The following is an 18,272-nucleotide window of genomic DNA, read 5'->3' as shown; positions in this document are numbered from 1 at the left end:
TTTGATTTCACCTGTGCGGTTCAGAAACAGCTTAATTTAGCACGAAAGCTAGACCAACTTGGTTACGTTGCAGCATCCTAGTCATTGATGTGATGTGATTGGACATATTTAGGTTATTTTGTCAGAAGGATTCACACATTTCATACCTGAAGCTGGGTTACAATAAAATATTCCATTTATTGCATAGTTTATAGTGCAATCATTTTTCATATTACATAAGATCATACTTAAAAATTCCATCTAAAAATAACATTGTAAAAATAAGAGTTTATAGTTATAATTTTTTGTGTATAAAAAATCACAACTTGCACTTTAAGTTCGTTTGTAAATTAAGTTTTAAAACCTTCTAAATAATAAGTATATTTTTTAATGCTCAAGTCTTCTTATTCTTATCATTAAGTCAACTCACAAATAACCACTTGAGTCTGATGTACTTGAATCTAGACAAACTTTTAATGTACATTCATTATGTACATTCATTATTATGTTTTCACCTATTTATCATAAATAATAATTTGTCATCCCAAACTATATCATAAATTATATCTCATATTGTTGGATATCACACCTGCTAGCCAAGAACAAGCCCACATCGAAGAAATCAGCCCAAGAAAGAAGAAGAAAGAAGGAAAAAACTCATAATTGTTTTGGCGGGAAAAACGATTATGGTAGTTAATTTTGTTTTGTTGGTTATTTTGCTGTTTAAATTCCCTCTCTCTGTTTTTCTGTATTCATTGAGATAATTCATTCAATTCTTCTAATAATAATTGATTCACACCATTTCCTTTTCTTCCTCTTCGATTCACTGTCTTCTTCCTCAATCAATCTCTTTCTTCTTCTTTGCAACCATGGATGAAACCATGTTTTACATGGTATCAGAGCACCTTCATTGAAGGTGTCTCTGCCACGCTCCCAACAACATCCGTTGCCTCTCCTTTTTCATTCATTGCCTCCTTCATTTTCTTTTCTAGCCAAAGTTTCAAACAAATGGCAAATCAACTTACCACTCAAGCAACAGTGATAGATTCTAGAAATCCATATTTCATACATCCGAGTGAAAATCCAGGATCAAAGATTGTAACAACAATCTTGAATGGTGACAACTACCACGCTTGGGCTAGAGCAATGGAGATGGCCCTTGAGTCGAAGAATAAGATTGAATTTGTAGATGGAACCCTTCCCAAACCAGACATCAGTGATCAATTCTATCCCTATTGGAAGAGGTGTAACAATTTGGTGGTATCTTGGTTAAACCAATCAGTTGATTCATCAATCTCACAAAGCATTTTGTGGATGCAAACTGGCCAAGAAATTTGGGATGACCTGAAAGAAAGGTACTATCAAGGAGACATTTTCAGAATTTCAGAAATAATGGGAGAAATCTACTCTATCAAGCAAGGAAACCTCTCAGTCAGTGCATACTTCACTCAAATTAAGGGTCTATGGGAACAACTCAATACATTCAAACCCATTCCTTCATGTCTATGTGAGGTGAAGTGCAAGTGCACTCTCATTCCCATCATAAAGAAGTACAGAGAAAATGACTATATCATTTGTTTTTTTATGGGATTAAATGACCAGTTTTCTATAGTGAAAACACAAATCATGTTGATGGATCCCCTGCCCTTAATCAACAAGGTCTTCTCCCTGCTTGTTCAGCAGGAAAGACAAAGCACAATGCTCACTGATGACAGCAAACTCATTGCAAACATTTCCAATGATAACTTTGACAACAAATTCAGAACCAGGGGCAGAGGATTTCGAGGACAAACTGGTGGAAGGCAATCAAGTCAATCCAGACCTCAATCCAATCCTAGAGGAGGCATAGGCTCTAAGATATGTACATATTGTCATAAGCAGGGTCACACCATCGATGTATGTTACAGAAAACACGGCTTTCCACCAAACTACTTCACCAACATGAACAACATAAATAGCTACATGGTTCAGGAACCAACAGAGGATGAACAATTCACCAATAAACCAACTGATTCATCAACAAAAGAACACAACGAAGGAGCTCTCTTGGGTCTAACACAGGAACAACACAAGAGCCTTGTATCATTGTTAGAGCAATCCAACACTCAACATCATAATGCAAACCAAATAGTGACAGCATCAGTCCTGCATAACACAAAAACTTCAGGTAACACTAACACTTGCTCTACCATTTGGCAGCCTGATAATTGGCTCTTGGATACGGGAGCCACAGATCATGTGTGTTACTCTCTTTCAAGATTCCAATCTTTTAAACAAATCACACCTGTCTCTATCAAACTGCCAAATGGAGAAAACTAAATGCTCACTACTCTGGTATAGTAGTGATCTCATCCCAGCTCTATTTGAATGATGTCCTCTATTTGCCATCTTTCAATTTCAATCTTATTCCAGTTTCAAAGCTTACCAAATCTCTGCCATACAGATTGATTTTCTCACACACACACTGTGACATACAGGAACTCCAATCCTTGAAGATAATTGGTGTAGCTAACATGAAGAATGGATTATATGCAATGATCCAGCAACAATTTAAAATGACTACTACTCATTCTGTTAATTCCTTTACTAGCTATAATGACAATAATTTATGGCATTGTAGATTATGACATTTATCTCACAACAAAATGTTTGTTATGCAATCTGTTTTCCCTTCATTCAGTGTAAGAAAACTATTGATCCTTGTGAGACTTGCCATTTGGCCAAACAAAGAAGATTGCCTTTTTCTGATAGTATTTCAAGGACTGCTAAGCCCTTTGATCTTGTCCATATGGACGTATGGGGACCTTTCTGTGTCCCCTCAACACATGGCCACAAATACTTCCTCACCATTGTGGATGATCACACAAGATTCACATGGCTTCTCTTCATGAGAACCAAGGCTGAAGTCAACCAACACATAAAGAATTTTGCAAATTATGTCAGCACACAATTTGATTCCAAACTCAAAGCCATTAGAAGTGATAATGGCAAAGAGTTCTTCCTTACTGAATTTTATGCTCAACAAGGGATACAACATCAAACTTCTTGTGTTGAATCCCCTCAGCAAAATGGAATTGCTGAGAGAAAACACCAACACATCCTAACCATTGCTAGATCCTTAGTATTTCAGTCTAACATTCCTATATGTTTCTGGAACTATACCATAGCCCACTCCATCCACCTTATTAACAGACAACCAACCAAATATCTCTCAAACAAGTCCCTTTTTGAAGTTCTCTACAAAACCTTGCCTGACTTAACTCACCTTAGAACTTTTGGCAGTCTATGCTATGCATCCACTCTTGCAGCAAAAAGACACAAGCTTGACCCTCGGTCAAGAATATGTGTCTTCTTGGGTTATAAGCAAGGCCCAAAGGGGTATCTACTATTAGATTGCCTTCATAGACAAATCTACCTTTCCAAAAATGTAGCCTTTTGTGAACATGTTTACCCCTTCCAGTGTAGGCACAGTGATCCTCACACAACACCTCAAAATGACTCTGCTGCATCAAATGACAATTTTGACTCTCTATTCTCTTATGACATTGACCTGAATGAACCTATTCCTCACCAAACCCATATCCCTAATGAACCTGTTCCTCACCAAGCCCACATCCCTCACAACAATGATGACTTATTCCCTAACACTGCTGCTAGGTCACCAAGCCAAGTTACCAACCCTGACCCACCTACTAGGCAATCCACCAGAACTACCAGGCCACCCTCATACCTCCAAGACTACCATTGTAGCTTAGCCTCTAGTTCCCTACCATCCCTTTCACCAAACATCAAATACCCTATACAACAGTTCCTAAGCTATGCACCTCTATCCCAACCTCACAGACACTACTCCCTAGCTATCTCATCTATCACTACACCTGCTTCCTATAAGGATGCTATACTTCACAAACCATGGCAGCAAGCCATAGCTACTGAACTAACTGCCCTCCAAGATAACAACACTTGGACTCTTACTGACCTACCTGATGACAAAAGAGCCATTGGATGCAAATGGATTTTCAAACTCAAACACAACCCCGATGGCTCAATAGAAAGGCACAAAGCCAAATTAGTTGCAAAAGGGTTCACCCAAACCGAAGGGGTAGATTATCTTGAAACCTTCAGCCCCGTAGTTAAAATGACCACTATTAGAGTCCTCCTTTCTTTAGCTGCCATCCATAATTGGTTTCTCCAACAACTTGATGTTAACACAACTTTTCTCCATGGTGACCTCAATGAAACTGTCTACATGAAAATTCCCCCTGGCCTTCACACCACCAACCCCTCTCTGGTATGCAAACTCAATAAATCAATCTATGGGCTCAAACAAGTCAATCGACAATGGCATGAAAAATTAACAAAAGTTCTCCTATCTCATGGTTTTATTAAGTCTCATTCTGATCATTCCCTTCTTACTAAAACCAAGCATTCTAATTTTACTGCCATTTTAATTTATGTTGATGATTTGGTGCTAATTGGTAATGATTTTTCAGAAATTCAACTAACAAAACAACTCCTCAACACCAAATTTAGCATTAAAGACCTAGAAAACTTAAAATTCTTCCTTGGTCTCGAAATAGCTCGATCTTCAAAAGGAATTGCCTTATATCAACGCAAATATGTGTTAGATCTTTTGTCTGAAACAGGAACGCTTGCTGCCAAACCTTGTTCCACTCCAATGGATTACAACATCAAACTTCACTCATCCTCTGGCTCCCCTTTGCCTGACCCTGCTCCCTATCGAAGGCTTCTTGGCAAACTTCTTTACTTAACCAATTCAAGGCCTAACATCAGCTATGCAGTTAGCCACCTCAATCAATTCAACTCATGTCCCACTGATCAACACCATCAAGCAGCAAACAGAATCCTCAGATACATCAAAACATCTCCTGCTCTTGGCCTCTTCTTCCCTGCTCAAAATACAACAATCTTGAAAGGTTTTTCAGATTCAGATTGGGCTACTTGTCTGGACACCATAAAATCTGTCACAAGGTGGTGTTTCTTCCTTGGTTCTTCCTTAATCTCATGGAAAAGCAAAAAGCAAACCACTATGTCCAAATCCTCCGCTGAGGCAGAGTATAGAGCTCTTGGTATGGCTTCTTGTGAGGCCCAATGGCTGCTTTACCTCTTTCACGACCTCTACATACCTCATCCCAACCCAATTAGCCTCTACTGTGACAACAATTCAGCTCTCCACATTGCAGCCAACCCGGTCTTTCATGAACGCACCAAACACATTGAAATTGACTGTCACATAGTCAGGGAAAGAATACAGAATGACACTCTTCATCTCTTACCAATTCCCTCCTCTTCCCAACTTGCTGACTTGCTCACCAAAGCCATTCCAATCCAACATTTCCAAGCTTGACATGCTCAATTTTCACTTGTCAACTTGTGGGGGGCTGTTGGATATCACACCTGCTATCCAAGAACAAGCCCACATCGAAGAAATCAGCCCAAGAAAGAAGAAGAAAGAAGAAAAAAACTCATAACTGTTTTGGCGGGAAAAACGGTTATGGTAGTTAATTCTGTTTTATTGGTTATTTTGCTGTTTAAATTCTCTCTCTCTGTTTTTCTGTATTCATTGAGATAATTCATTCAATTCTTCTAATAATAATTCATTCGCACCATTTCCTTTTCTTCCTCTTCGATTCACTGTCTTCTTCTTCAATCAATCTCTTTCTTCTTCTTTGCAACCATGGATGTAACCATGTTTTACACATATACCAATGATTATTGGTTCAAGTATTAATGTTTGATTCCTATTAAATAAGGTGTTAGTTTCGAGTCTTGTGAATAGAAAAAATAGTTCTTGGAAGAGTTAGCCACACATAGTCGTGGATGTTCCCAGCTCGGACAGAATTGCTTCTAGTGCGAGGATATTTGTGGCAAACCAAAAAAATTATTTCTCATATTAATAACATTAAAAAAAAACAAAAAGCAATAATTATTTAATTTTTTAATTAAGATGATATACTTTCATCAATATAGTTTGGGGCAATAAATATTTGTTCTATTTAATGTTTCAAATTTATACACTTTAAACAAAATTTACTTTAAAGGAATCACGGCATAAAGTTAAGAGAAAACAAATGTATACATCGTATATAAATTTGTATATAAACATTCTATATATACTACACTCTAGAGTTAAATGGTTTATTTTATTCTTTCTGACGTGAGTAATAAATTATATATTTAAACCTAAAACTTCTTATTATAATGGTAACAACTAACAAACAAAAAACCTCATCATATATTCTTAAATATTTTATTTTCCATGTGTCTATTACTTTTTTAAAATTCAATTAAAAGGTGCACCAATATGTATAAGTTATAATATTTTTTAAACCAAGAATATATAAATTCTAAAATAATCCATACTATGAATGAGTGCATCACAATAGCGAGTATGTTTTTATTTTATATTATATATGTAGTGATTTTCCAAAGAAATTATGTTTTATTAAAGGATTCTACCATACTTTCTTAGAAAAGGTATTATTATTGTATTTCTCATATAAGGATATAGAATATAACCCAACATTCAGGTTTGTAAATATGGCATAGTGATGATTCAATAAGAGAATAAACTATGAGAAAAATATATACACTTGGAAGAAGAGTTTTTTACATTGTCATTGTATCAATTACTGGATGGGGATTTGTTATCCTCAACCATGTCCCCAACCACGTGGCCAATCACAATGATGCAAAACTGATAAAGTTATGAATATTTAAATTTTTTAACCGACGTGGACATAATATAATTGGTCTGAGATAGAGTTTTGGACAAGATTTGAGACAGAAGATCATTGTCCATCAATTATCATTCATTTTAATCACCATGAACTCTTGAATAAAAGTAATAAAAACTAATGGTGGATGATGCATTAAGTGCGCATAAATATTTACATTGTCAATGCATAGATATTACACTCATAAAATATCTCCTTCATGATATATGTCCTATTTTTTTTAGTTTGAAATTTTCGTGTGAAAAAAAGTTAAATAGAATACATATCATGATTTTAGTAGTTATAAAAAATAACTTATCTCATGATATTTGAAGATATTTTACTTTCTTTTAATAATACCAAATGTAAGAGCATTAAACATGTTAGTGACATTTGAAACTATATTTTTAAATTATTTAAAAAACAAAAAATAATGATAGAAAAATGATATATGACATTCTTGAATATCTTATACAAGAGACTAATATAGTAGTTAGATATTTTAGAAACATATATACAACCAGCATATCATTTGACAGAAGAACCGAGAAGATCACCTATTAGGAACTTTATTGAGGCAGTGGATAAAATTTGGGGGTTGATTCCTCCAACTCATCAGTCATTACATTTTTCTCTTTCAAATGCCAAACAACTGACATAAGCTGCAACATGGCATAATTTTTAGGATAAAGATTCATTTTTGTCCCTTAAATTAGTCATTTTTTAACATTGTAATTAATTTTTGGGACACTTTATTTTTATATGAAATTAAACTATTTTGTGTTTCTATTTTTCTAGTAACAAAATTGATACACATGCACATTTTTTGGGACCAAAATTCATAGTCATTCTAAATTTTAGTTTCATTGTATCATAACTATTTTATTTCCTTCCTGTCTCAAGTTTATTAATCTTATAATCCTGAACTGAAAACATAAATAAATTCATTAACATAATCAAATCTTCAATGTTACCAAAAAAAAATGATGCCTGCTGTGTGATATAAAAATACAATGTTGCACTTTTTGTCAGCCCCTTTAGCTTGTTCCAACTCATAACCTCCATTCACACTAGACCTTCTTTTTTACAAAAAAGTTTAAATAAATAAGAGGGTTGCCTCTAGCGTTTGTTCATTGAGAGGATTGGATTCCTATTGTGTGAGAGGAAAATGATGAGAAGGTTAAGGTTGTGTTGTGAAGGGGCTGACATATACTTAGAGAATGAACCAAAGGAGGAAAGATCAGAACAATATCACAAATCCAAGGATGCAAGTGTGTTTCCAGCAAAGAGAAAAAATGTGAAGAAAATGGCATGCAAATGTTTTGTTAATTGCATCTTTGGAAAGTGCAAGTGCATGAAGACCAACACCAATACTATTTCACCATCAACACTAGCTACTTCATACACTATCTAGGGTGCTGGTAATTAACTGTTATTTTTATATGGGAATTTTTCATGCATACATGAAATTTTACATGTACATAATTAGGTAATTGTAGCTTATTTTTAGATATGGAAATGTTTCATGCTTTTCCTTGAACACCAATGTTTACTTTTACAAATAAAAGCTTAAAATAAAAACAGACATCATTAGTTAATAAGTGTAATCCAATAATTAAGTCATTGGTTATATTATATATAAAGTATAGGCTAGGTATAATCAATATAGATTCATTTGTGCCCATAGTTGGTATCCTTGGATATATATAACTGTAGCCATAACATCACTTCACTGATTTTAATTTGTTCCTCCATTGAAATTGAGTTATGTTGATCGAGTTTGCCTTCTGAAAATTACCATCTTCTAATTGGAGTAATATAATTCTAGTAAGAAACTCTTCTGCTTACATAGCACCTCATATTTGTTTTATTTTTATCGTTAGATTACATTTAGTTTTACCAGATATTTTGCATATCATCATCTCACTATGTCAATATACATCATTTACTTTTTTCGGTGTACAAGGTATAAAATTATGTATTTGTGTCTGTATGTGTAAGATCTGTAGGTATCACTTAATTATTTTGTTTGTCCAACATTGCAATTGAGTTGAGTTTTTTTGGTACTACCAAGGGTATTTCAACACCCTATTAGTAAAGAACTAATCTATTTTGTGTGTGTGATTGTTCATCCCAACAAATATCATTCGTGAGAATCGAATCCTTAACCTATTGGTCATACTAGTCGCTTCATAAAATTTCCACTGTTTTTGATAAATATTTTTGGTAACATGCACTTGTATTTATGTCACTTTATATCATGAAGTCATTTAATTACATATGGTTTTAATATCTTATTTTCATCACACTTTTATTTTAGATATTATATATATAAGCATATGTAAAGTGTACATGATATGGTTTTTGATTTATTTGATGCAGGCAATTATGGGAAGGAAACAAAGGGTAATCTTTGCAAGTGGCGAAGGAGCAGAACAAATTAATGTGATACTGAAAATAATATATTAAGTTAGGTATGTTTTTAAGATACAATAGACTTACTTAAGGGTGTGCTTTACAGATATGAAGATATGTGGAGTGGAATCGTTGATATACCTGCTTGATGATTGAATATAACGAATAAAGTGAGTGATTGTAATGATTTGTGTATTCCATCACTGGAATGTATCCCAAAATTTCAATTCAAATAACATACATTATATTAATACCAAAATGTAAAATATATTTTATTCTTTCCATTTTTTATGATCGAGCATGAGGGTGGAGATTATAAAATATCAATCATGTTATATACTTATAGCTTCTTCTGCTTTCATTTTTCTATCTATCCGGTTAATTAGTAGAATATGGAGTCATCATTTAACATATACCGAATATATCACTTTTTATGATTTTCTAGTAGAATATGGAGTCATTATTAAAAAATATTTTTACTCCATGCAAATATAAGTAATTTTAATTTTAGTCCTCGAATTTATTTTTAAGTTTAGTTGATCGTTTTGGTTTTAGTTCATTCCATAACATGTCAATATTACAATTGACCATATTGTCGACTAATATAATGCACATCACAAATTGATATTAGTCACATTATCACTAATGATTAAAACTGAAATTTAAAATATGTAATTACCAAAACAAAAAAATAGATTGTAGTGCCTAAAACTAAAACTCAACACAATCACATAGACACAAACTTATTTAAGTCCAAATAGAATAATGACTTGTTGCGCTATGAAGCACGGATTCGTCAAACACCCTCACGTGTCGGTGTTTGACACATATGCGATACGGATACACTCAGATTCACGAAGGATACGTATCCATAGAGTATCCAAAAATTAAAAAATTAAACTTAAATAAATAAATATTAAGACACGTATCCGATTCGTTTTCAATAAAATATAGGATATATGGATTCATTTTCAGTAAACTATATGATACATAGATTTGTTTCCAATAAAACATGATACGATAGATTCGTTTTCAATAAAATAGGATAAGATAGATTCGTTTCCAATAAAACAAGATAAAATAAATTCGTTTTCATTAAAGTAGGATAATATATATTTGTTATGGAGGGCAATGATTTTAGGATATATTCGTTTTCATTAAAATAGGATAAAATAGATTTGTTATGAAGGGCAATGATTTTAATTTTCCATTATATTTTTTACTTTGGATATTTTGATTTACACTTATAATTTTATCATATTTTATGTGTTTTTATTATTTTATACGCGTATCCCTGAACGTATCGTATCCTGTATTTTGAAAAAAATGTGTGTCGACGTATCGGATACGTCTCGTATCCGACACATGTATCAGTATCCGTGCATCATAGTTGTTGCGTGTAGGGATGACAAAAAAACTCGTATCCACAAGTAAACCCATACGAAAATGAGTATGGGTCACAAACGAGTATCTGTAGGTTTTAAAAATGAGCTTTTAAAAATATTTGTAGTATATATGGGCGGGTATGAGTATTATGGTATCCATGTCTACGGGTACCCGTTTTTTATATGATTACAATATTATCTTTAATTAAATTAAAAAGTATACTACCATAACCTTCATTACAATATCTACATTTTGTCATTTTACTTTGTTTACATTTTTTACCTTATTTACATATTTTATTGAATTTGGCAGTGAAATTCCCTACAAATATTATTATGTGTATAAACACACATGTCCTGCAAAGAAAAATATTTACTTTTTGTTAAGGAAATGAGAATAACAAATCTCACAAATAGAAAACTTCAGTAGATTTAATATATTTGTCAAATATTCAATCAAAAGGCACAAAAATAACTAAGTTTCATCTCATTTGAAACTTAATAGAAATAGGAAGATAAAAATTCAATGATAATATAAGAAATCAACATGGGTACCCGTACGAGTACGGGCATGTATGGGTAATGCATTTTTATTTCGAAATGGTAACAAATAGCTATTACTTATGTCTCGTCCTTACTTATTGCTATCCCTACTTGCAAGCATGGATATTTTAATATTTCATAAAAATGATAAAACCCAATTCCAAAAAAGTAAAACTAATGTAAAAAAATCACAGTACAAAATAAGGTGCAAGTGCACCTAGGCTCTCCAAAATTATTTGGGACAATAATGAAGACATAATTCAAGGCCACAAGCTGGTTGGAAAATAGCAAGGATGGAAGTAAAAATTAGCTTGTGGGAGTGGGAAAAGAAGCTTTGCTCATTGGTAATTGATTACCGAATATAATGAATTAACTAAAAAAAGTATGTTCCTCATTTATGCCTTTAGGTGGGCTCAGCAATATAAATATGGTTGAAACTTGAAAGGATCAAATCTGTTTTGCAGCCTTAAATAAGTTGGAATTATTCTCCATCAGATATTAATTATTTTTTTATCTGCAAGTTTGTCTCTCTAGCATCTCTTCTTCCAAAGAAAAGAAAACCAGAAAAAATTAATAGTCTTATTTTATTAATGACCGTATATAATTTTTACACTGCAGATATATATATATATTAGACTATTTGTTGCCTTCAATATAATAACTATATATATTTATATTCGATTACAAGTTAACACAATGAACAAAATTGAATACAGCAAATTTTAGATGATCCGATCCATATATTCAATTACATGTTTCAAACATCTATTCCCAAAAACCTATATAATTTTTCTATAAAAAAAAACTATATAATTTATAAAATAAAAAGGGTGTCAACTACTGTCAAGTATAATGAGAAAAACATAAAAAATCATGAAAATATTCCAAGTTATGGATGTGTAGTGGGACCAAAATATTGTTCATTCACTGCACTCCACAAAGAAAAAAGGACCCTGCCTTCAAAACTCAAAAGCAAAGAAGTGATGATAAGAGCAGAGCCACCACCACCCTCATTGTTCATACATAACCGTTAGGCAACGGAAAATGTTCCCGGCAACAAATTCAAACTACTCTCTGAAAAGCTAAAGACCAAAAGCAAAACGCACTTGTCTACTTTCTATTCACTTTTCTTTTTGCAAATACAACTACCAATGTTATATTCAATGCAATGGTTCTTGCTTAAAAGAAGCAAACATATATAATGTAGACCAATCACAATATTAATATCAATGACATATATTTGATATATTAGTTGTTAGTTATGTATATATCTATTAGAATTGGATTGTATAATCCTTTAATGTGTATAATTTTTGGCACATTATTTTATGCCTATAATTAAAGACAAATCTCTATGTCTTACAAATTTTGTGGAAAAGTTGGTATGAAAATACATGCATGGTGCTTTTTCAAACACATGTAGCAATAGTACATTAAACTTAGCCGTTACCCATCTTCTTCTTTTCCTTACCCAACAACAATCTCTCTTTGCTTTCTCACCTTCTATCAAGTCAAAATGGGTTGCTGCATTAGCAAATGCATACCCAACAAACCTTCCCATGAAGATCAACATAAAAAATTCAACCATGTTCATGACAACCTTATCATCTCACAAACTTCACCAACATCTTCAATTATTGTTCCTCGTCATTCTTCAAAAAATATCTCACCTTCTCCTCATTCTCCCACCTCTTCCACTTCTACAATCACATCCTTCACATGCACCACCACTTCCAACACCACTATTTCTTCATCAACCTCATCATTATCAAGTGCTTCATCAACCTTCACTTCTAAGGACAAATCATTCTCTAATGATTTCCTATGGTCGTGTTACAAAGACAACCCACATATCATTCGTATCAACTCACTTAGAGAAGCAACTACTACTCTTCCTTTGATGCCCATTAAACCTAAGAAGCATCAACCTAGGAACATAAAACCATCTTCACCTAAACATAGTTTTGCACCAAAGAAGCTATCACCACCTCAAAATGTTGTTGTTGGATCTTCTTCCATGACACATAAGAGAGTGCGATCAAACTCACCGGTAAACCTAACAAGACAGAAGAGTTTTCGAAAGCACACAAATTCCACAGTTTGTCTCACTCCTGATGTCAAAGACTTTGATCGGTCAAAAAATATTGTAAGTATTTTTTACTTGAATTTTATTATTTGTACATCATATTTGAACACGTATATACTTCTTTATAATTCTCACATATTATTACCTAAAAACAAAAGGGTGAATATTTGATGTCTAGTTTTGTTGTTTCAGAAATATTCAGCGATTTTTTACAACCAAGTTGACAAGTTTCTTTTGTGGCAAAAAATGAGAGAAAAACAACAACAAAATTGCAAGATCCTTTTCTTTTCTTAATAAAGAAGTTGTAGAATTTAGTTGCACCAATGATATGTTAAAAAACATCATGGTTAAGTTGTTGATCAGTTAATATTATGTTTAGTTTTTTTAACCAATTAACATGTTGAATACAGGGAGAATCTCATATAATTGTGGGACAATTATCCCAAAAGGAACCAGAGAGATCCAATAATATACCCAGTAGAATGCTAGGGTCACCATCTCCAAGCAGAATGTCCAATATAAATGGAGACAAATATTGTGGAAGTGCTAACAATAGTGCTTCCAAGTCAATGATTAATGCCCCGAAGGTTAGCGCAGCTCATAGTTCTCATCGTGTTTCATCTTCTGCAAGTAAGGAGAATTTCAAAGCAGCAAATCCAAACAATACTTCAAGAAGGTTTCATAATGGTTTGAAGCATAGAGAGATTTGCACAGCTAAAAGAGTTGGTTCTGATGAGACCATGGTTAATGATGTGCTTTCTGATCATAATATGGATTCAATTATGGAGGATATTGACAATCCTCTTATATCCTTGGATTGTTTCATTTTTTTGTAGAAAACCTTTGTGTTTATGTCCTGCATGCATATATTGATATATTTTTCAGTTCATAGAAACCAAAATTTTCATTTCTGTTTTATGCTTTCTGTTCTTCCTTTTATGCGGTTGTTGAACATTAATTTTGCTCATTACTCACACATAAGTTTGTAAGATTGATAAAACTCAACTCCTATGTCTACCCTCACATGCTAAGTATTACATATTGAGGATGAGAATCACATGTCTCCATTTATATCTCACTTGATGTACCAAGTCAATCACAAAGCTGTCTTCATTTAAAAAAAATTATAAAAACAAAAATTAGTATTTTGTGAAGTTTGATTGGTCCGGGACAATAAGATAAGAAAATCATGGAGAGGTGATCATTGTGCACATCTTCCTACGCTCTTACAAATCATAAATCCCACGATTGTATACATTCCACCCTAGTGTCCTTCTTCATTGGCCAAAAAATTGGAGGAACCATGATACTTTGTCCCAAAATAAATATGTCTCTATGTCCTCCAATGTTAATTTGTACTTTTAGAATCTTTCTTTTTAATTCAATGACACTTTCTTATTAGACCATGATAAGAAATCGGGTCAGGTGATTTTTGTCTTCTTCCCTTAATCATGTAGTTACTACGCTGGTGAGAATTGAGATTTGACTCACGCCCATAAAATGCTCACAAATCAAAGGTTCATACATTGCTCATTGGGCTAATGGGACCGGCCACAGGCACGGGTAAAAAAACCCTATAAAAATAAATAAAAAGAAATTAATTAAAAAAGTGAAGTCCCAAGAGGTTAATAAAATTTGACTACTTAATAAAAAAATTTGTATGCTATAAACAAATTCGCTCTTCACAAGTACACTGACATAATTAGTTTGCCAAAATGTGAAATTCGAAGAGGTTAACTGACACAATTTACAAGTACATGATGTGAGTAGATGCAGAGAGAAGTACTAAACTGAATGAAAAAATAGAAATCATAATTAGCAATTTGTTAATTGAGCCCCTGAAACATTTAGACATTTCAAATGGGTTCCTAAACTTCAAAAATTCTAATTGGATTCCTAAACTTTGAAAATTCTAATTGGATTCCTAAATTTTAAATCCATTTATAATTTAATTCTTGAACTTTAAAATCATTTATAACTGGATTCCTATTGAGAATTCCATTATCATTCTGTTAACATCTAAACCCACTGAATCCTTGTCTTAGGGTTCTTGTAATTAGGTCCTTCAAATAGGGTTCTTTGTTGGTCTTGGAGATTAATAGAAATACTGGATCATTATAATAACACAGGCTTGCAAGTTGTCTCCATATGCTAGTGGACTAGTGGAGTTGTACTGTAGATTAATTTAAACTAAAAATTATATAACACCTTCAAAACCCACTGTTGTACTTGGATTACACAGATAATACCTACTCAACAAGAAAATTAAGAGTACGAAGTATTAAAAAGGCGGCCTAGTGTATGAGGCTCTCAGTTAGTGAAGTAAGTGGAGTCTATGAATGGTAGATATATACAACTTTATTTCCGCAAGCGGAGAGCGAATTCCATTCTGTAAGATATTATTTGAGGAAAATATAGGATGGTTTGTGAAACAAAATACACTGGACAAGTTACTAGTCCTTCCAACATATCCATTCATGCTAAATTATTGTTATTGAGAAACTTATCCTGTCCAATAGAAGGAGTTGTTACTCAAATGTCTTTGCTTGAGACTATCTTCAGAGAAAACAATAAATTTACAAGAGTGTGATTCTATTTATAAGCAGCATGCCATGCACATCTTCTGATGAGGGACACTTACAAAATTTGGATACTTCCTTCTAATCAGAACTCTGTCATGACTGCATTCTTTTACAGTTAACATAGAGCTGTAGAACTAAAAATTTGAATTAACATTAAGCTTTTCCATCTGATGATGGAAGACCATTAGTTTTCGAGGTTTCGGAAGACATGGTAAACACCGAATTGGTGCCTTTGGAGGGAGAAGAGGAAGGAGAAGGTAACTTCTTAGGAAGCATCTGGTCCCAGTATTCCTTAGGCAGCAATCTTGAACCTGCTGATAGAATAACAAAAGCAACAAGAGTGAAGAGCAAGAATTGGTGCCTCCAAGAACCTAACATGATGATAACTAATACTTATGAAGTGCATAGAGCCCTCCTTTGGCTTTTAAAGGAGCAACCTTAGAGGGTTTATAGTAGCAGACATGTTGAGTAATGTAGGAGAGTTGCCAAGTTGTGTGGTTGGGTAAGGGTGCATAAATGGCAGACAATGATGTATTATAATTGATAACTATAGGCCTTAGGGGAATTCATGTTGTTGTTCTCATTGTCTAGTAGAATCTGAGTGTGCATGTGTAAGTAATTTGAGGAATATACTAATAGTAATCACTCTGACCCTTTATTAGTTGGATGTTAATATTTAATTCTGTCTTTCTTGACATATCTTAGTTGTCAGAGTTGGTCTTATTAAGTGTATTATTAGCACAATGACCATGGCTGTTATTATAAGGATATGCAGAAGAGTTTCTCACTACTTTCATAATAGAATGCATGTCAGTAGAGTTTTTCACTCCTTGGCGCATAGTATCATTTATGTGCATGATATGGAGGTAGTTAACATTCTACATATAATTACCTCAATCAACATCATGTAAGTTTTGTGCATTCAGCTGCTTTTTTTTCCATATTATTATAATGATGTATTGAAGGTTCTTTAACCATATTTTTTGTTGTAAAACATTTATGAGTGAGGTACTTGTAAGCTACTAGTTTAACTTAACTAAGACAAAACACTAATTATTAAATTTCCATCATGGAAACATGAGGAGAGTTGAGTAGAATACAATGCAATAAGTGTCTACAAAAAAGAAAAAGTTCCCCCAACCATGGAGTGTAAACTATGGGAAAATGATGGTATCAACAATAGTGTCCTAGAACTGTAGATATTTTTTAAGAAAAGGTCAGCGTTGAAGCCTTAAAGGCAAAATACTTATTAAAGGGATATAACACAAAAAATGAAGATGCTAGGTTAGGGTGGTTCAAGTTTAATTAGTGACTAATGGCTAGCTTCATAGCTCTTACTTGTCCTTTTAGTTACTTTGTTAGCACTTCCTCATTTTTTAGAGGACTAAATCTTTACCAGGAATAATATAACAACAGCATATCCAAGTAGCTAAGAATGTATTTTTCAATTAAAAATACATTAATTTATGGAAGAAATTTCAGTAATATTTCAATATGATTACACTACCTATATATACTTCTACGCACATTATCTACATATGCATATAATAGACCTAAACCCTAAACAGAGGCATGTGTCAATTTTTTTTTTGGTAAATGCATTTTACATAACATATTATAGTGTAATATCTATGCACCATTGATATAAAGATTTACGTACAAACAACATATCATTCATCATTCATTTGTGTTATTTATATTTAAAAGTCAATGATCATTAAATATAAATGGTAGATGATTTATTAACAATGTAAAACGTTCTTATACTATTAGTATATACGTCATTTTCTCATAGGCAAGAGAAGAGAGTACTATTTTTCCCACAATTAACAATTCTACAAAATGGTTCATTTATTAATTTGTCTTTGACAGGTATAGGTGTGAGGCTAATCTTGGGGCAAGAGTAACACTTAAAGATCTTGTGAGTTGAGTTTTAGAGGAGTATAGAGAGAAATAGAATGCTTTAATTTTAGAGTTATCTTATGACTGTATCTCATAACCTTAAGCATGAAGTTTTTCATCTTTTTTTTTTCTCCTTCAAAACTCAACTTGCAAACTTACCTGAAGTCAAATTATCTTAAAAATGTCAACTGTAGAAAATTTGCCAATTTTTTTTTATAGAATACTTTTTTTTTTCTAAGTTTCAATTCAAGGGGAGATGGGAAATAGGGCGCTTGAAAAAATTGTTCAGTGTTATTTGAGTATAAAATCAACAGAGGAAAATGATAGTTCATTTAGTGCAGTTTTAGTTCCTTAGGCTTTGGTTGAGAGTGAGGTTTTGGAAGGGAAGGGAATGGAAGAGATGGCTTTGGAAAACAAGACTTAACCATTGTTTCATTTAGTGCAGTTTGTGTTCCTTGTTTACTTTAGGACAGCCTTTTCCTTCAAATACCATGCATTATTCTAGCCAAGGTTTATTTGATGAAGTTCAAACACAGTCAGGGTACCCTACATTCAATATACCAGCATCAAAAGCAAAATGAACCATAGAAGCATCACCTGCTGAAAGAAAAATACTAGGCAATAGCTACAAAGCTCAATGACA

General features: G+C 33.1%; 1 protein-coding gene across 1 annotated transcript; it reads left to right on the top strand.

Moving 5' to 3' along the window:
* On the top strand, positions 12,514-14,052 carry LOC109328638 (uncharacterized protein DDB_G0271670-like). The gene is made up of 2 exons (XM_019562200.1): positions 12,514-13,205; positions 13,556-14,052. Exons 1-2 carry the CDS (start codon positions 12,576-12,578, stop codon positions 13,979-13,981), a joined length of 1,056 nt encoding a protein of 351 aa, XP_019417745.1. The 5' UTR covers positions 12,514-12,575; the 3' UTR covers positions 13,982-14,052.

This window comes from Lupinus angustifolius, chromosome LG15 (genome assembly GCF_001865875.1).
Source record: "Lupinus angustifolius cultivar Tanjil chromosome LG15, LupAngTanjil_v1.0, whole genome shotgun sequence".
Taxonomy (NCBI): domain Eukaryota; kingdom Viridiplantae; phylum Streptophyta; class Magnoliopsida; order Fabales; family Fabaceae; genus Lupinus; species Lupinus angustifolius.
The sequence above is the reverse complement of the archived record's forward strand: the minus strand, read 5'-3'. Positions and strand labels throughout refer to the sequence as shown.